Source organism: Phocoena sinus, chromosome 12 (genome assembly GCF_008692025.1).
Source record: "Phocoena sinus isolate mPhoSin1 chromosome 12, mPhoSin1.pri, whole genome shotgun sequence".
In the NCBI taxonomy this organism is placed as follows: domain Eukaryota; kingdom Metazoa; phylum Chordata; class Mammalia; order Artiodactyla; family Phocoenidae; genus Phocoena; species Phocoena sinus.
Genome location: NC_045774.1, coordinates 78786759 through 78807502, shown reverse-complemented (window position 1 = coordinate 78807502; position 20744 = coordinate 78786759). Strand labels below are relative to the sequence as shown.

Here is a 20744-nt window from a genome sequence, read left to right as displayed (position 1 = left end):
GAGGTCGGACCAAACGTGTGCGGGCCGAGCCGGCACCGTGCTGGGCCGGTGCTACAGAGGGCCGGGCGGCGGGCGCCGCAGCCCGCTCCACCCGCGAGCGAGCTCGGGGTCCTGAGGGCGAGCCGCGCTGGGGTCGACAGGGTCGGCGGCGGGGGGGGGGGGGCGGGGGGGGGCGGGGGGGCGAGCGCGTTGTGGCGTCAGCGGCAACCGTGGGGGAGGAGCGGCGGCTGGCGCTGCTGTGGCGACGGACGCGAGGCGCTGGCGGAGGAGACCCACCACTGTCCACATGGACAGTCGCAGAGGTCTCGGCTGATACATTCGCGTCTGGGCGGGGTGGGCGGACGGCCTTAGCGGCGGCGGCTGTGGCTGCGGCTGCTGAAAGGAGCGGAGGGCCCGGGGGCGCCTGACGGTCGCGGAGACCTCACAAACCCGGGGCGGGGGGTGCGGCCATTTTACGGCCCGGGACTGAGGGAGGCGTGTTTGTGTGCTCGCCCTCAGACTCTCTTCCTGCGGGCCCGCCGCTAGGGGAAGCTTCTCGGGCGGCCTGGGCGGGCGGTGGATGGGGAGTCGCGGGCCGAGAGGCACCGGGCCCGGGAAGCGCCGTCGCCGTCGTCGCCGCTCGCGTTTGCCCGGCGGAGCCTGAGGAGCCCAGGCCGCGGGTCTCGCCGCCCGCCCGCGGATAGGCCCGGGAGCCGGCCTGCTTTTGTGTAGGCCCGTCCGGACGGGGGAGCGCCGCCCGCCTGACGGCCGAGTCTTAGACCCGCAACCCTGCGGCGGCTAACCTCCTGCGGCGCGGCCCCTCATCCCGGCGATCGCGGCGGCGGTGTGGGCCATGGATTAGGGAGGCGGCGGCGTGGGAGGAGGAAGATGGCGGCTGGCAAGAGCGACGGCAGCGCCGGGGAGATTACTTTTCTAGAAGGTACATCAATTTCTGCCCTCGAGGGGCTGGGGGTGGGGAACTACAGGAAAATGTGGGCCCCTGATTCCCGGCTATTCAGGTGTGGGCGCCGGCTGGGTTTGGGGGGCTCCGGGGCGCTGGCGGGCGCGCTGGGTCCGAGTCCGTGCGAGCTAGGGGCTCGGCCGGGAGCCGGGAGGCCGAGGGGGCGTCGGTGGACCGGCCGGGAGCCGGAGTTGATGCGTGTCCTTTGACATGTTTTTTCTTTTTTTGGTTTCTCCGTGGTGGCCTAAGGATGAGAGCAGATTACGCTCGGGTCTCGTTTGGTGTTCATGGAAAGTTTCAAATCGCTAAGGTTGGGTGAAATCGGGGGCCAGTCCACGTAGGGAGGGGAGAGGTAGTTTCCTGAGCTTGTTTTATACGCCCGTCCCCGTCTTTCTTTTTTCGCGGAGCTTCAGGCTTCCTCTTGCAGCCAGCATTCAGATTAGGCCTGGCTCTGTCAGGTAATCTTACGAAATGTGTTTTGTTAACGATATTTTAGAAAATAATTTATCGGAAAAAAAGAGAACGAGATTCACAGTGTCAATTTTGGGACAGTCACCCAAGCTGATAGACGAAGTTTGAGTGGTTACATTTTAATTCATTTGTGAGGGAAAGTTAAACATTTGCTGCAGGCGGACTAAGCCAGTCTTAAGTAAGAAAAGCCATCTATTATTGTTGGGGATAATGGGTAACAGTATTGGCTCTTGGCCCACATATAAGGATCCCTAAAATACGGCTAGATTCGTTGTCGTTGTGGAACTCTCAACGTTTATTGCGTAATTCGACTGTGGATTCACCGTTTGTGCCGGTAATTAGGTTTATAAATATGTTTGGGAGAGCGGGTTTATGAGTGTGGGTCTATCTGCTGTGCGGTGACTTAAAAAAAGATTTAACTCCTCTTCGGATAATGTTGCAAAGATGAATTTCATATGGGGTAAAAGGAGTACTTTAAAGATAACTAGTTGGAAACATTTCTGAATTAAGAAAGTACAACTTCACTGTGGTACAAGGTCCTCTAAGAGGGTGTGTGGAAGGGTGGGTATGCCGAGTTTACAGTTTTATTAACTGCACCTGGAATAGGGCCTGGAACACAGTAGGTACTCAGTATTAGGCTAATGAACAAATGGGTACTAATGGAGCTGAGTGGGAAAAGAAACCTTAATTTTCTTAATCTTCCTTGGAGTGTAGCAGAGCCAAAAACAAAAATTTACCTTGTGTGCAAACCAGCCTTTATTTAAAAGTGATGAGAGTTTTATATGAGATTTGTGGTAAGAAGGTGTGGAAAACTTGCAAGTTTTTCTGGGTTCACTTCGTATTTCTTTTATTCTATCTCCATTCTTGTTTGGGCAGAATGGTTACCTGTCAGGGGCTGAGAGTGGTGCAGCTTGTGTTACAGGTGGTGCTATGTGATGAACATAGGGAGAATAGAAAGAGCATAAATAAGGCCAACAGATACAAGGCCAATGTGAAATTTAAAACTGTTGCTTTTAGTTTATTCTGACTTAAGGGTCTGTGAATTGCTCTAGGGGTTAAACTTGAGTTTCACCATGTCTCCTTCAGCATTCTCAGAAAGCAAGTGAATGGTACCTTGTTTAGAATATGAGCATAAGGGAGAGCAGGCATTTCAGTTTTTCGTATACTGTACTGAATCTTTTGAAATAAATGGAATGATATTTAGTACTTGTATTTTTTGTGTTTAATATTTTGTATTTAATTCTTTTGGTTCTTTACACTTTTAATGATAAAATACTCCAATATAGCTTGCCAGATTTCATTCATCAAATATTTATAGTGGCCTACTCTGTACTAGGCACTTTACCAAGGTGAATACAGCAGTGCATAAGACAGTTAGGGTCCTTGCCTTTATGGGACTTACATTTTAGTGGGAGGGACTTTTTATAAATAAGTAAAAGTTAATCCATTTAAAACACTCTTACCCCATTTTTTCCACATAGTTTCCTTCTTCACTTTATTTAGATCTGCTCAGACCTGACAACCTACTTACAGTGTCATGCTGCCACACATGTACAAACACATGGTATTCCCTTTAACTTTTATTTTTCATGGTAGCACTTTTCACATGATAAATTTGGTATTCCCTTTAACTTTTATTTTTCATGGTAGCACTTTTCACACGATAAATTTATGTCTTCATGTTTTTTAGTCCTATTAAAATATAAGCTCCGTGAAAGCAATGGCTTTCTCTTTTCACCATCATATTTCTTGCATGTGGAGCATATTTATTTGTTGTTAGTGAAATAAACAGGGTGATAATAGTGTGATAAAGGCTATGGAAGAAAAATACAGAGCAGTGGATGAATGAGAAAGCCATTTTACAGTGTTAAAGTCAAGAAAGGCCTTACTGAGGTCACACATGTATTAAGGTAATACCTTAACTGTGGGACTAGAGTATGACAGAGGGCATGATGTCTCTAAAGGTTCCAAGATGATATAGGATTCCATTTGTTTAAAAAAAGGAGGTCATTATGGCTGAAACATAGCAAGCAAAGAAGAGAGTGATATGAAAGAGAGGTAGCAGATCATGCAAGATCATGAATTTTTATTTGATTCTAAGAAGTAGGAAGTCATTGAAGTGTTTGGGACAAAGGAGTGTAATGATACGGTTTATCTTTGTTTTAAAAAAAACCGCTTTGCTCCTGGAGTGAGTTAGAGGAGAGCAAGAGTAAAATAAAAGCAGGGGTATTACTTAGGAGAGTATTGTAGCAGTCTGAAAAATAGATGGGCTTGGATTAGGATGGTAGCAGTGGCAGTTGGGGAAGAGGAGTGGATAGATCGAAGATCCGTTTGGATGTAGAGCTTACAGGACTTCCTGATGCATTGCATATTGAGGATCAGAGTAAGGGAGGAATCAAAGATGACTCCTAGGGTTTTGGTTTGAGGTGTTGCAGGGGGGCGCGGGATTCCATTCACTGAGATGGAGTAGACTGGCAGAGGAATGAGAAGTAAGTTAATAGCTCTACTTTGGTCTCCTTAAGTTTGAGGTGCTTGTTTGTTGTCCATTTTCTAAATTATGTTTTACATTCTTATAAAATATTAAGTAAAAAACTAATTCCATTTCCTTTTCTGGCTTCTTTAGGGAAAAGAGACCTATTGGTTACTATTGTACTTTATTTTGTTGGTATAGTATCACACTGAAATTGTGTGAATTTAATTAGACCACAGCTTGTATTGAATTTTTTCTTTCCCCTCTTTGATTTGTTTCTTTCTCTTCTATTCACTTAAGGTTGTCTTCTGCCCCTTTTCCACTTGTGATAGCTAGTTTGGCAGATTTCTCTTTTGTTTATTCATTCAAAGGATATTTATTGAGCAACTGTAACATTGTAGGTACTGTGCTGAGAGTCACAGTGGGGGAGGGAAGGCGGTTTCCCCTTGGAGTTTCCAGTCCAGTGAGGGGAGTCAGTAATCAAATAAGCATACTTGTAAGTGTAAAATTTCAACTGTCAAGTGCAACCAAAGGGGATTATTTGTAATAATGAGAATTTGATCTAATCAGGGCAGTTTGAAGGGTGAATAGGAGAGGGAAGGGTGGAGAGATAGAGCTTTCCAGCCAGGGGGAATACAATAGAGGAAGCATGGCACGTTTAGGGAACTGAAAGGACAGTGTGGTGCTAGTAAGGAGAGTGGTACAAGATAAGACTGGAGGTTAACGTCATCAGCTTTGTTTCAGAAAAGGTCATTGGCTCCCACACGGAAATAGCTCTAGAGAGGGGCAGAAGATTGTTGTCGAGATCAGTTTGGAGACTTGTAGTATAGGGCAAAGGTGACGGTAGTTAGCTCGTTCTTGTAACCTTTCTTTTGATATTCTCCCCCTTCTTTTCTCCTCTGTCAAGTCTACCTCCTCTCTCATTTCTTTTTCTTTATTATACTGTTCTTGTTCATTCTAGCTTTCCCATTACCTTTTTTCTTCTACCAACTAATTGCTTCACCAATATTTTCTCCCATTTTTTCTGCTTTCCCTTTCATATGTATGTATGTGTGGGTGTGTGTATTTTCTACTTTGTTTTCGTTCTTTTAATGCTTGCCTTCTCTCTTATTTGAATTCTAGTTTTTATTGTTGTCTTTCACTTACTACTTTTCTTTTTCTAGGTATTAGCTGATTGTTCTTGATATATTCTAGATTGACTAGTGTAGTGAGACAGAACAGAATGAAGTTATGTATTCCGTATGTCTAGACTTCTGTAAGTTAATTGTTCCTGTTGCCATTACAAAAGTATGTTGAATGTTTGAAATCAAGTGGTGTAGAGGGGTTATATGACCTAGAGCAAGTAAGTGGGGCAGTCAGAACTGGAGCTTGGGACCTGTCCTATAGCCTTAACCTCCTTCAGCATTTCCTTCCTTCTTTCCTCCCTCCTTCCCTTCTTTATCCCTTTGCTTTCCCATTCTTCTTACCTATTTAACCTTGGGGGTGGGAGTGGACAAGAGACGGGAAAATAATAGGGAGTTATGGGGAGTTACCATTTACTGATGAAGCAGCGCTCTTAAGAGGGCAAAAGCTGAAGCCACAGGTCTCTTAAGGCCCAACTTCAGAAATTATACAGTGTCACTTCTGTCACGTTCGAGTGGCCAGAAGGCCACAGAGCCAGCCCAGATTCAAGAGGAGGGGAAGGAGAACCATCACTCAGCAGGAACAGTGGGAAAGAATTTGCAGCCATCTTTAATCCATGCAGCCATCTTTCCTCTCCCAAACCTCCCTGTTTTGGGGTTTTTTTTTTTTTTTAATACTTTCAACAAAGTCATAGTATTTCTTAAACTTGAAAATGACAGTTCTTTTGAGATCCAAAAATTTCTAATTTCTGGACAGTTTAGGAAGCCAAAGGAAGAGAACAAACTAGACCACACATTTGTAATTTGTTTCAAAGGTATAAATAGCAACATAAACAGTCATTGGTTAACTTTCCTTTGATTAGGGACTGATTCAAGAATTTCTGAAACCAAGCAAGCATAAGTAAGAAGAAAAGAGGAAGAATGTTAGGAACTTTTCCTTCCTTTTTTTCTTTCATTCAGTGATGTCTGGGTCATGGTGGAGTTGTTATTGTTATCTTTCTCATTTTCATTACCTAAACTCTTAGAAACATGGTCACCACTATTTACAGTATTAAAAATTAAACATTATCTTGATACAAAACACAACAGTTAATCCATAAAGTCAGAGGCAGACTGTTGATCACAATTACAACCCACTTCATTTGTACAATTAGGTCACATTACTTGCAGTGATGCAACAATGGATGATGCAGTATTGTGAGCTGCAAATTATGGTTACCTACATCACCTAAAAAACAGAAAGTAGATATGTAGTATCCATTTGACCCTAAAAACAGAGTTACTTTTAGCCCGTTTTTTGGGCTACCTTAGGGTCTTGTACTTCTCAGAGCCTTCTGCATCCATCACCAGCAATTAGGACCTCTTGTCTCCTGGCTAAAATTGGAACAGTCCTAGGCAAATTGGAACATGTGGACACTCTGCCTTGTCCCACGTTAACAGCAACTACTTTGAGGCCATCTGAAACTATAGGCTTGAAAAGTAAGACAGCAAGCCATATTCTGACCTTGTTTTGGGAGAATTTTGTTTTTTTTGCAGTACGCGGGCCTCTCACTGTTGTGGCCTTTCCCGTTGCGGAGCACAGGCTCCGGACGCGGAGGCTCAGCGGCCGTGGCTCACGGGCCCAGCTGCCCTGCGGCATGTGGGATCCTCCCGGACCAGGGCACAAACCTGTGTCCCCTGCATCGGCAGGCGGGACTCTCAACCACTGTGCCACCAGGGAAGCTCTCAGAGAGTTTTTTTTGTTGTTATTTCAAATACATTTCATGCTTGGTTTTGAATATGAGGGTTTTTTTCTCCCACATTAACTGCGTTACAATCTTTGAAATATAGCAGGGAGAAAAAAACCAAACAGTGCTGGTGTACAGTGTATAACAAGTGTACTTTTTTATTTTTTGCAAAGACAGAAGCCATTTTTAAGGACATTAAGAGCTAGAAATTTCCCGAGACTTGTTTGTATACTATGTAATAACTTTGTTGTCTTTCCTATATTAAAAAAAAAAATCTGCAAACTTTCTGCCTCCACAACCTCCTGTGTATGAATCTGCCACTAAATCTTGGAGACATGGTGAAAATACTGCCTTTTACCACCATGACCCCTGGTGACTCTGTCTTCATGGAAACCAATATCTTCTCTGCCTCTGAAATTCCTATGCCACTGTTTGGATGAGGAGGGATTCCATATTTTGGCATTTAAACTTCTTTCTTCAGCTCAGGTTTGTCTCCATTCTCTATTATCACAGGAAATAAAAAACACTGATTTAATTTTGTCAGTATAGCAATTAAGTCTGCAAATCTTCATCAGCGTTTCCTTTACAAGTTTGAGTACCAACTCCTGAGTCTCCTTGTCTTCACCGTTCATAGGCTTTCCCTGTTTTTCAAGTTTATCTTCTTTTAATTTAAGTTTAATTATGACACTGTCAATTTTCTCCTTGTTGAATGATGCATTTGCACTTTCAGAATTAAAGTGTTTCATTGGTCCATCTCACTGAATACTGTTCCCCTGCCATCTTGATGGAGTTCTCCCCTTTCCTTGGAGCAGAAGGAGCATTTGGAGCCACTTGTCTCTCGCGATCATTTCTTAGGTTATTCGTTTTCTCTCTTTGGAACTTTGTGTGCTTGTGATAAGTATATTTTAGAGATTGTGTATTCTGTGTGAAGATAGAACCAACTGCATTACTTTGGGGTAAGGTACCCACTGCTTGGTATTTCCATTCCATAGAAGATCAAGATGCTTCCAGCACCACCAACAGCATCAAACTGCTGCCTGATGTTGGCCTTGGACAGAACTAACTTATGCCAGCATCCTGCCGAAAGATCCATAGAAACCCACTGAATGGAATGAAGAGGTAGATAAACTGAGGGAACACTGAACAATACAGCTGGATCCTGAGGCAAAGAATATTGTGCTTTTGGTGGTTCACAGAGAAGTCTAATATTATTCCCAAGGATATAATATATTCAGACTTCATCTTCAGATAGTATTGGACAGTCTATTGGTCTGTCTCCTGTATCAAAAAATAAAGGTTGTATAGATTAGGAATTTAAGAAAACTCATCTCAGCTGGGTGATTTTTCTGCTTCATGAAGCGCCTGTGGGGGTTATTCAGTGGTAGCTTGGCTGGCCTGGAGGCTCCAAGACAGCTTTATTCAAATGTCTGACTCTGGCCGGTATGGAAAGTTGGGCCCTTCCTTCTCCATGTGGTCGAAAGGCCTCTTCATGTGGTCTCTGCAGCGGGGTACCCATACTTGTAACATGGTGGCTTAGGGCTCCACGAGACTGCCTGTGGAGAATCTTGACAGGTTCTTGAGAAAGACTGGGGCTAAAGCACTACAGAGCCACCTAAAATTGCTTTATTGAGATTTCCTGACGTTTGCATTTAATTCGCTCTTTACGTTTTCTTTTAGTGCTTTTATATTTCTTTTTTTTTTTTTTTTTTTTTGCGGTACGCGGGCCTCTCACTGTTGTGGCCTCTCCCGTTGGGGAGCACAGGCTCCGGACGCGCAGGCTCAGCGGCCATGGCTCACGGGCCCAGCCGCTCCGCGGCATGTGTGGTCCTCCTGGACCGCGGCACGAACCCGTGTCCCCTGCATCGGCAGGCGGACTCTCAACCACTGCGCCACCAGGGAAGCCCTGCTTTTATATTTCTAAGTTGCAGAAGTTAACTTCTGTCTCCGTGATCCTTTTTTAAAAATTCTATTTTTTATTATTGTAAAACCTTATCAATAAAAAATTATTAGGAAATATTTCATATCTGTGGAATATAAAGCATAATATAGCAAAAGCTCATGTTCTACTTCCTAGCCTAAAGAAAACATTACTAATACAGTTGAAGCTGGGCTGAACCCTTTCTTTTTTTTTTAATTTTAAACAATTTTTTAAAGAAATTTATTTATTTTTGGCCGCGTTGGGTCTTCGTTGCTGCATGCGGGCTTTCTCTAGTTGCGGCGAGCGGGGGCTACTCTTCGTTGCGGTGCGCGGGCTTCTCATTGCGGTGCTTCTCTTGTTGCGGAGCACGGGTTCTACGTGTGCGGGCTTCAGTAGTTGTGGCTCCCGGACTCTAGAGCGCAGGCTCAGTAGTTGTGGCGCACGGGCTTAGTTGCTCCACAGCACGTGAATCTTCCTGGACCAGGGCTTGAACCTGTGTCCCCTGCATTGGCAGGCAGATTCTTAACCACTGCGCCACCGGGGAAGTCCCGAACCCTTTCTTTTTTGCATCTTTCTGCCTCCTTTCCAGGGGTAAGCACCATCGTTAATTTGGTAGTTATCATTCCCATACATTTCTTTGTACTTTATGTTCTTATCTCTGAACCTGTGTGTGTGTACAAATTGTTTTGAATGTTTAGAATATTTTATAAATCATGGCATACTGTATTCTGTAATTTGCTTTTCATTCTTGCAGCATTGTTTGAGAAATTAAATTATGTTGATAAGAATAGGTCTAGTGCTTTGTCATAGTATGAATATACTACCTTTTATTTATGCATTTCCTTTTTTGTGGGAATTAGGTTGTATCTAATTTTTTACTATTACATACATTGCTACTATGAATATTTTAGTATGTCTCATATTGCTACTGTGAACTTTTTTTTAAAGTATATTTCCTTGTGCACATGTGTGTGTTTCTCTAGAGCAGGGGTCAGCAAACTTTTTCTGTAAAGGGCTAGTGAATATCTTACCCTTTGCATTCCAAACAGTCTGTCACAATTACTCAGTGCTGCCAGTTTATCAAGAAGGCAGTTACAGATAATACATAAGCAAACGAGTGTGGCTGTGTGCCAGTAAACCTTTTTGAACACTGAAATTTGAATTTTATATAATTTTCTTGTAACATGAAACATTAGTCTTGTTTGATTTTTTGTTTTCCCCCCTAGCCATTTAAAAATGTAAAAGCTGTATTCTTAGCTTGTGGGCCTTATAAAATCAAGCAGCAGGCCAGATTTGGCTGGGCCATACTTTACTAACATCTGATCTAGGGTATTTCTTAGCAATGGAATTATCGGGTCATGTGCAATTTCAGCTTCACCTAAGTATTGCCAAATTGATCTCCAAAGTGCTTTCACTAGCACTTTTTAAGTTTTCTGTTTATACACATCATTACCCACTTAATAATGTCTGATGTTTTAGTTTTTGCCAGTCTGATGTGGTTATCAGATGGTGGTTTGAATTTGTAATACTCTGGTTTATAGTGAGATTGAGTATCTTTATTACTGTGTTTTTAAAAATTGTTCATTGTTCATTGAATATTCAAAAAATATTGAGTGCCAACCTAGAGGTAATCCCTATTCTTTGTGCCTGTGGTGTGTGAGTAAACTAAACAAAATACTCTATGAGTTTCTTTTTGTTTTTTGGGTTATTTTGTGTGTTTCCTCAGTTCTTAGTTGCTCATGTTTTCTGCACATTTTGTTCTATTGGAATGTTGGGGTTCTTTATATAGTCTGGATAGGAAACCTTGGTTGAATTACGTGTATTGAACATACATCTTACAGAATTATTACTTGTCTTATTTTTAAACTCATGGAATAATTTTATGAGCAGATTTTTTAAATGTAGTCATTTATTTTTTTTTTCTTAATGTCTTGTGCTTTTTGTGATAGAAGAAATTCTTTGATCTTATTGGTCCCTTATAACTTTACTTTTTTTGGTTTTACTAATCACTGTTCATTTCTTTAGTTTTTATGATAGCAGGAGAGTGCCAGTCGGCTGTACAGGTTGGGGTAACAGAATCTGAAAATCTATTTGTAGTGTATCTACTTCTTATGTTTTCTGTACATTTAAAAAAGTTTTTTAAAAAGACTATTAATGGGACTTCCTTGGCGGTCCAGTGGTTAAGACTCTGCTCTTCCACTGCAGAGGGCACGGGCTCGGTCCCTGGTCAGGAAACTTAAGATCCCGCATGCTGCGCAGCATGGCCAAGGAAAAAAAAAAAGACTTTATTAAATACTTGCAAACCATATATCTGATAAGGGGTTAATATCCAAAAGATATAAAGAACTCATATAACTCAATAGCAAAAAACCCAAATAATCCAATTAAAAATAGGCAAAGGACTTGAATAGACATTTTTTCTAAAGAAGACCTACAGATGGCCAACAGATACCTGAAAAGGTGCTCAGCATCACTAATTATTAGGGAAATGCCAATCGAAACCACCATGAGATATAACCTCACGCCTGTTAGAATGGTTATTATGAAACCATGGTGACCATGTGCTGTTGGTGGGAGTGTAGATTGGTGCAGCCACTATGGAAAACAGTATGGAGGTTCCTCAGGAGATTAAAAGTAGAACTACCATATGATCCAGCAATTCTACTTATGTGAATATATCTGAAGGAAACAAAAACACTATGTTGAAGAGATATCTGTGCCCCCCTGTTCAGTAGCCGAGACATGGATACAATCTGTCAATGAGTGGAAGAACGGATAAAGATGTTGTGTATATATACAATGGACTATTATTCAGACATAAAAGGGAGAGAAATCCTGCCATTTGTGACAACATGGGTGGACCCTGAGAGCATTATGCTAAGTGAAATAAGAATGCTGTGTGATCCCACTTATGTGTGGAATCTTAAAAAAAAAAAAAAATCCCAAGCTCATAGAAAAAGAGAACAGAGTTGTGGTTACCAGAGGCAGGGCACGGGATGTAGGGGACTTGGATGAAAGTGGTCAAAAGGTACAAACTTCCAGTTACAGGATAAATAAGTACTGGGGTTGTAATGTATAAAATGATGGGTGGCTATAGTTAATAATCCTATAGGGCTTATTTGGAAGGTGTTAGAGTAAATCCTAAGAGTTCTCATCACAAGGAAAGAAACTTTCTTCCTTCATTTCCTTCCTTCCCTTCCCTCTCTTCCCTTTTCTTTCTTTCTTTCCCTAGCTTGCTTTCTTTTCTCTCTTTCCCTCTTTCTCTTTCTCCTTCCTTCTTTTCTCTCTCTTTCTTTCTTTCTTTCATCTATATGAGTTGATAGATGATAACTGAACATATTATGGTAATCATTTCACAATATATGTAAGTGAAGTCATTATGTTGTACACCTTGAACTTACACAGTGCTGCTCAGTTATATATCAGTAAAACCGGGCAGGGAAGACTTGTTTTTGCTTTTTATTTTTCTTTTTTCTAGCCATGCAAAAGAGTTACTTATTATTTTTTAAGAGCAGTTTTAGTTTCACAGCAAAGCAGAAGGTACAGAGATTTGCCATACACCTCCCACCCTCACATCTGCCTAGCCTTCACCAGTATCAACATCTCCCACCAGAGTGGTACAATTGATAACCCTCCACCGACAAATCATAGTCCGTAGTTTACGTTATGGCTCACTCATTGTGTGGTATAGTCTGTGGGTTTGGATAAGTGTGTAATGACATGTATCCATCATTATCATGTCATACGGAGTATTTTCATTGCCATAAAAATCTTCATTGTTCCACGTGTTCATCCCTCAGCCCCTCCACCCTCACCTCACCTTGGCAACTACTGATCTTTTTACTATCTCCGTAGTTTTGCCTTGCCCAGAATGTCATCTAGTTGAAATCATATAGTTGATCGCCTTTTCAGGTTGGTTTCTTTCACTTAGTAATAGGCATTTAAGGTTCTTCCGTGTCTTTTCATGGCTATTACTAAGTGAGTTCTTGGTATATTTTGGATAAAGTCCTTTATCAGATGTGTTTTTTTTGCAAATATTTTCTCCTAATCTTTGGCTTGTTTTCTAATTTTCTTGGCAGAGCAAAAGGTTTTAATTTTAATGAAGTCCAGTTTATCAGTTCTTTCTTTCATGGATTATACATTTGGTGTTTCATCTAAAGAGTCATCACCATACCTAAGAGTCATCTAGATTTTCTCCTATGTTATCTTCTAGGAGTTTTATAGTTTTGTATTTTACATTTAGGTCTGTGATCCATTTTGAATTAAATAACTTGCTAAGACTTTGCGATTGCACTGAATTTATTGATAAAGTTGGAAAGAACTGACATCTGGACAGTATTGAGTCTTCCCATTCATGAACATGAAATATCTCTCCATTTTTTTAGTTTTTCTTTCATTTCATTTATCAGTTTTGTAGGTTCCATCATAAAGATTTTGTACATAATTCTGTTAGCTTTATAGATAAGTATTTCATTCTTGGGGGTGCTAATGTGTTACTGTGTTTTTAATTTCACATTTACCTTGCTCATTACTGGTATATAGGAAAGCATTTAATTGTTTTGTATTAACCTTGTATCCTGCAGCCTTACTATAATTGCTTACTAGTTCCAGTAGGGTTTTTTTTTTTGAGTGATTCTTTGGATTTTCTACCTAGACGATCATAGTATTCCAGTCTTTCTTTGTCTTTCTTTACCTTGACATGTTTAAAGTATACTGGACAGTTATTTTGTAGTTTGGGTTTGTCTGATGTTTCCTCATGATTAGATTTAGGTTATGAGTTTTTATAAGGAATGCCTTGGTAGTGATCTTTTGTCCTATTACTGGTGAAATTAACTTTGATCATTTAGTGTTTGCCAGATTTCTCCACTGAAAGGTACTATTTTCCCCTTTGTAATTAAATATTTTGTGGGAAACTGCTTTGAAGCAATATAAATGCCATATTTCTCTTCAGATTTCATCCATTAGTTTTAGCTTCTTTCCATTTATTTATTAGTTTCAGCATTCCTTGATGATGCATCCCTGAATCATTTTTTATTATAATGGTTTTGTTTTGTGAATTATATTCATAATTTTCAAATGTTAACCCTTGCTTTTAGAATAAACCCTACTTGATTGTAATATATTTTTCTTTGTCTATCACTGGATTTGATTTACTGATATCTTATTTAGGGTTTCATATCTGTCTTCATGAGAGAGTGCTTGGTAATTTCCTTCCTTAAATGTCGTTATCAGGTTTAGGGTCAGGTATACTGACTTCATAAAATGAGCTGCAAAGTGTTCCTTTTTTTTTATTTTCTGGGAAAGTTTAGGTAAATTTGTTGCTATATTTTACAAGTTTGAAAGAAATTATGGGAGAAGCCTTCTGGGTCTTGAGTTTCTCTTTACAGAAAGATTTATAATAATTCAGTTTCTTTTATTGACAGCAGTGTTCAAAAATTTTTTTTCTTGTGTCAGTTTGGTAATATCTGTGCCCTCATAGGTGTTTAAGTTTGCTTTCTGTAGTCAACTAAGTCAGTTCCTACCCATCCATCAAATTTTCACCTTTCATCAGTTTAGTTACATCTCTCATCTGCTATTATCTTCTTTCTGGGTTCATTTTGTTTTTATGGGTTTCTGCTTTTTACCCCTCTTTCCATTACTGTCATTTTACTGGAGGGGTGTGGAGAAAAATGCATATATTTAATTTACGATGCTTAACTGGGATCTCTCTTTAACCTTTGTATTTCCTTTCAATTTTGTAAGTACAGTATAGTGGACATAATTTTCCATTCTGATTCTTAGGAGTGTCAACCATAACAGGATATTGAAGTGTGTTGATACTCTCAAGGACTTTTGAAGGTTCAGAGTTTTTGTCCTTAGTGCAAGTTGTCCTAAAATTTATGTTCTTAGAATTTGCTTGCTTTTTGTAATTTATTTTTTCTCATTGGCAGTTATCACTTTCATGAGGTTATTTTTCTTTCATCTGTTAATTTATAGCTTCTAATCTGTCAATTAGGAAATCCTGTGATTACACTTGTTAGAACTGTGTGTACGGAACCCTGCTTCTTTAGAGCGTACACAATATAAAATCTCTTGACTTTTCACTGCTTTTAGTGGCCTTTTTTGTTAACTTGCCTGACTCTCAGTGATGGATAGAGTCTTTATAGACAGTAATCATCATAGTTTATTACCTTTTCTGTGTTGGTGGCATAACTTAAACTTAACCCTTTCTTTTTTTAAAAAACAGGTTCATTTTACATTTGATTTTTGAAAATCGGGGTGGGGGATAATTTTAGATTTATAGAGAAGTTTCAAAGATGTTAGAGAGAGTTTCTGTATACCATTTACCCATCTTCCCCTAAAATTCCCAACTTAGATAATTGTAGTATATTTGTCAAAAACTAGGAGATTAACATGGGCATAACACTATAGCCTAAACTACAGACTTGACTTGGATTTCACTAGTTATTTCATTAATGTCCTTTTCCTTTTGCACAGTCCAGTCCAGGACACCACATTGCATTTGGTTGTCATGTCTCCTTAGTCCCCTCTGATCATGACAGTTTCTTTATCTTCCCTTATTTTTCATAACCTTGACAGTTTTAAAGAGTTCTGGTCAGGAATTTTGTAAAATGTTCCTCAATTTGGGTTTATCTGATGTGTTCTTGTGACTAAACTGGCATTGTGGGCTTTTGGGAAGAAGCCACAGAGCTGAAGTCGCATTTTCATCACATCATGTTAAGTATGCTATGAATAAGACATCACTTCTGATGTTAACTATGATGATCACTTAGCTGAGATAGTGGTTGGTAGGTTTCTCACTGTCAGTTTACTTTTTTCCTTTTTCTATAGTTGACTCTTTGGAAGTGAGTTACAAAGTTCAGCATATACTGAAGGGAAAGGGAATTCAGTTCCATCTCTTAGAGGAGAGTTTGTACATGTATCATTTGGAATTCTGTAAGGAAGATGTGTCCCTTCTCACCATTTATTTATTTATTCAATTATTTATACCCATGTGGATTCATGAATATTTATTTTATTAAGGAGAATTATAATTCATATCATCATTTTTTTAAAAAAACGCCTTCTTCCTTTCTGGCCCTACATAATACTCCAGGCTTATCTTCTATTTTTCCTGCGTCATCTCTAGAATCAGTCATTTTTCCTGGGAGCTCTGGCTCCTTGTATTGGAGAATGGTATTTAGAAAATAAGATCTGGTTGTAGGTGTGCTTGTTGCTACTGGGGTATCACTGCTTCTACACCTTCTGAGGACAGACCCTTAGCTCTGTATACTAACCTATGGAACAGCATATCTATATTCGTGTCTGTATCTATTAATCTGTATGTGTATCACATAAAAGTTGGTACTGATATCTCTTCCTCTAATCTAGCACCACTAGAACGAACAGTTCATTCTAGCTTTCCTCTCTTGTTTTTTTCATAACTTCTTTTTCTGAAAGGGAGACACCTTGCTCCTATTATCTACTATTTACGTACTTATATTTACATTATACATGTAAAGAAGTTTCAGATTTACTCATGATGACTTGTTTCTTCCTGTTTCATGATATTTTGGGTTGTGAACTCATTTTTTTTGGAAACGTTTTTTGAGGCATTGAAATTTTATTTTTTTTAGAGAAGATTTATATTTGATTCTGCTAGTCATTTAGAGGTTTTGGTGATTGTTTTTTTGCCTTTTCAAACAGTTTTTTACTGTGGAAAAATATACGTAACATAAGATTTATTGTTTTAACTGTTTATAAATGTACAAGCGTAGATTGCCATTAAATACATCCATAATGTTGTGCAGCCATCACCACTATCCATTTCCAGAACTTATTCATCATCCCAGACAAAAGCTCTGTACCCATTAAAAAGTAACTCTACATTCTCCTCTCCCTCCAGTCCCTGGTGTCCTCTATTCTACTTGCTCTCTGCATTTGCCTATTCTAGTTACCTCATATAAGTGGAATCATACAATACTTGTCCTTCTGTGCCTCTATTGCACTCATTGTAATGTTTTCAGAGTTCATCCATATTGTATCATGTGTCAGTTTCATTTCTTTATGGCTAAATAACACTCCTCTGTATGTGTGTGTGAACACAGCACATTTTATCCATTCATCTGTTGATGGATATTTGGGTTGTTTCACCTTCTGGCTCTTGTGAATAATGCTGCTGTGAACATTGGTGTACAAGTGTCAGAGTCCATGCTCTCAGTTATTTTGGGGTATATATCTAGAACTAGGATCACTGGGTCATAGGGTAATTCTGTGTTTAACTTTTTGAGGAGTGCCAGACATTTTCCACAGTGGCTGCACCATTTTATATTCCCACAAGCAATGCGTAAGAGTTCCGATTTCTCCTCATCCTCACCAACACTTATTATTTTCCATTAAAAAAAAAACAGCCATCCTAACGGGTGTGAAATAGTATCTCATTATAGTTTTGCTTTGCATTTCCTTAACATCTGGTGATATTGGGCGTCATTTCCGTGAGGCTGTTTTAATTATGGGCTTTTCTGGGCCACATAGGTTTATGAAGATTCTGGTACCAAACCTGAGTGATTGTGAGCTGATGTTTAGGAATTCCCTAAACATGGGGTGGAGAGATACACTTTATTTGTCATTATTAGTTCACCCCCAAACCCAGAGCCAACGGCAAGATGTCATAATTATCCCTACTGTCTCTTTCTTCAGTAAGATTCTTTTTTCTCCCCCCCCATCCCCCCCGCCCCAACCCAGTTCACCCAATTGGATTGTCACCCTTCAGGTCTTCTGGTCTGTGATCTGACCTTTCATTTTACTGAGCCTCCAAACCTGGTCTTCCCAGCCTCTAGGCCTCAGGTGTTTGTCATATGGCTCAAAAACAAATGCCAGCTTCAGAACTTCATTTATTTCTCAGGTTCCCACTTTATAGCTGTTTATGGCCTCGGGGTATTTCAGGCATGCACTTAAAATTTTTCTTAAACTCATCGTGAGCGTGTTTGGTGTTCTGATCTGGAGAGTTATTTCTAACATTGAGTTCACCCTGATGCTAACACAGAAAACCTTGGTTTGTCTCTTTTCTGCTAAAAGGCAGAGATGATTGGCTGAGGTAAAGAAAAGGCTGGTGGTCTGGATTTAGTTCTCATAAATAAGGCAAGCAAATTAACAGGTACTAGTTTCTAGAACCAGTGATCAAATACGGTGGAGATGCAGGGTTGATTTTTATGTATTTCATATTCATGTATCCCCATCCACATTTTTATTATATTTTACTGATTTGAGCTTTTTTTCTGTAGCAAACTCACACATATGGATGAGTGTAAATTAGCAAAAACAGATTTTAATGTGTTCTTTTTCTCTTTAGAGGAAATAATCAAAAGGCAAGCAAATTAAAAGAAAATCCTGACTAAGCAAAGAGTTTGGGAAATGCTCAATTTTATTTTGTATTGAATGGCTCTATTAATGAATACTTATCTGAGTTTGTTTTTATTTCAGCGTTGGCTAGATCAGAATCTAAAAGAGATAGAGGTTTTAAAAGAAATTGGAGCTTTGATCATGGAGAAGAAAGTGAAGGAGATACAGACAAAGAGTAAGAATGTTTTTTTCCCCCTCCGATGTTTTATAAGAATGAAACTTTTCATTAGATAAACAATTTTATTCCATGGAAATATTTTTAAGAGTATGGTATTCTTAAGAAAACATTGAACTCTTTTACAGTAGCATTAAGGAAAGAAAAAGCAATTTTTTTATTGGTATATAATTTTTTGGTTATATTTCTTCATCTTTTGAAATGTATAAATATGTGCATATAGTACATGTAACCTTATAATTAAAAGTTGACCTGGGCTTCCCTGGTGGTGCAGTGGTTGAGAGTCCGCCTGCCGATGCAGGGGACACGGGGTCGTGCCCCGGTCCGGGAAGATCCCACATGCCGCAGAGCGGCTGGGCCCGTGAGCCATGGCCGCTGAGCCTGCGCTCCGCAACGGGAGAGACCACAACAGTGAGAGGCCCGCGTACAGTAAAGAAAAAAAAAAAAGGCGACCATACTACAGGATTCCTATTAAAGAAATTGTTCTTTAAAAATAAAAAAATACGGCATTCTATTCACGTAGTGATTTGAGAAGCCACCATTTATCAGGAGTAAATGAACCCACATTATGATTCCTGAAATTTGTAAGAAAGTTTAGTGTCTTTCTTTCCAGTTGTGACTCACCCTGCCCCCCACCACATTCATCTTAGATTGCTAACAGAGAAAGCAGAAACCCTGTAAATGATAAACACAGGTGTTGACCCAGACAGACGTTAAGCAAAGCGTTCATTACACTTTGTTAATGTACTTGGAATGACTGCTGTAACTTTTTAAATAGTTGTAATAGAGCCTTTTGCGTGTCATGAGATTTGTATTACAAATTTAGTATGGCTATTAGTTTCTTAGTTTACTGATCTGGTTTTCCACTGGCCAGAACAAACAGCAAATTAAGAGACACACAAATATATACACTAACTTCTACCAAAACTGCAAATATTTTTTAGAAATTTTACACAAGAAGTCATTCAGAGTATATTGGCTAAATATTGTAGGTGCTTCACTTCTGTCTGGGCAACAGCTCCGTTCATCATTACCACTTTATGTGCCTTCACCTATGAGATGTTGAACTGAAGTGAAGTTTTATTTGAGGGAGAGCTTTGAACTGGTAAGTTTCTCACTCGAAATTGGTATTTTATGGTTTTCTTTCTTTCATTTCTTTTTATTTCTGATTATATTTTATAACAGACATTTGTTATTTATGTAGTTTTGAAAAATTGGAATTAAATCTGAAATTGAGTAGACCACTTGTAAATGTTAAAAAGTATCCCACCTTTTTTTTTTTTTTGTGGTATGCGGGCCTCTCACTGTTGTGGCCTCTCCCATGAGGAGCACAGGCTCTGGACGCGCAGGCTCAGCGGCCATGGCTCACGGGCCCGGCCGCTCCGTGGCATGCGGGATCCTCCTGGACCGGGGCACGAACCCATGTCCCCTGCATCGGCAGGCGGACTCTCAACCACTGCGCCACCAGGGAAGCCCAGTATCCCACCTTTTAAGCATTTTTGTAAAATGTTTGCAGGACAGAATTTTTAGCATTAAAAAAGTTGGGATGTATACAAACAATAATGAAACAAACATTTTACATTTTTGTTATAAATAGCTAAGATTTTACTAAAAATAGCTTAGCAGAATTGTCTTCAGAAGGGTGTATTTTGACTTTGTTAGAAGATTTGTCATGATTATATATTAAAAAAATGTGTCTTTTAAGGTGCTACCTGTCCTGTATGTTTCACTTATGAATTGTACTCTTTGGTTTATCACTATGTTCAGATTAACATGAACTGTTAATAGATATATCGGTTTTTTAGAATCAGGTCAATGATTCTCAGTAAAGGGTTGATATTTCCCACAATGGTAGAGGTATAACTATTTTATTGGGTTAATACCATTGCAGTTACTTTCTTTTCATTAACTAAAGTTTTCTTACCAGTATGTTTCTTTCCCTCTACTTTGTTTTTCAGCCCCTTCCCCCTAATTTAAAATCCAAGACAGAAAGGAAAAATGAGTGACTATTTATGAAATCCATAGTTAAGAAAAGCAAAACTATGTGTTCATTAATGGCAGAGGTCAGGAAACAGTGGCGCATGGGCCCAGACTGGCCCACCCCTGGATTTTTGTTATAGTTTTGTTGGAACACAGCCACACAGATAGTCTGTGGCTACTCTCATACTACAGTGGCAAAGCAAAGCGGAGTAGTTGCTGCCAAGACTGTATGGCCTGCAAAGTCTAAAATATTTACTCTCTGGCCCTTTACAGAAAAAGTTTGCTAATCTCTATATTAGGTGACGACAGAGGCTAAAACTTCTGAATTTAATGTATGGGTTGTAATTGTCACTTAAGGCTTTTTCCCCTTTATTTTCTGTGTAGTGAGGCAAATCTACTCAGTGTAGATGAAGATGAGGATTCTGAAACCTCAAAAGGAAAAAAGGCAAGTGTTACTTTTTATTTTTATTTATTTATTTTTTTAGGTTATATACTAAAAACTAAAGCTTCAAAAGAAGATTTGTATTTTTGATTGTAAGTCCCAACCACCCACTTTCCTAC

The 20744-nt window shown here is 39.7% G+C and overlaps 1 protein-coding gene across 13 annotated transcripts in view; it reads left to right on the top strand.

Moving 5' to 3' along the window:
- Positions 1 to 220: 220 nt before the first annotated feature.
- Positions 221 to 20744, top strand: part of SENP6 (SUMO specific peptidase 6) — a 101859-nt gene continuing 81335 nt past the window's right edge. For 4 of the 13 annotated variants that reach the window (XM_032651027.1, XM_032651026.1, XM_032651025.1 and 1 more), the window contains exons 1-3: positions 221 to 302; positions 18110 to 18203; positions 20568 to 20628. In XM_032651027.1, coding sequence (XP_032506918.1) covers positions 287 to 302; positions 18110 to 18203; positions 20568 to 20628 — 171 coding nt within the window. In that variant the 5' untranslated portion in view covers positions 221 to 286. Of the gene's footprint in view, positions 920 to 1026; positions 1746 to 7724; positions 7849 to 18109; positions 18204 to 20567; positions 20629 to 20744 lie in introns of those variants that run through there. The other 9 variants (XM_032651024.1, XM_032651023.1, XM_032651022.1 and 6 more) reach the window with 6 other exon arrangements.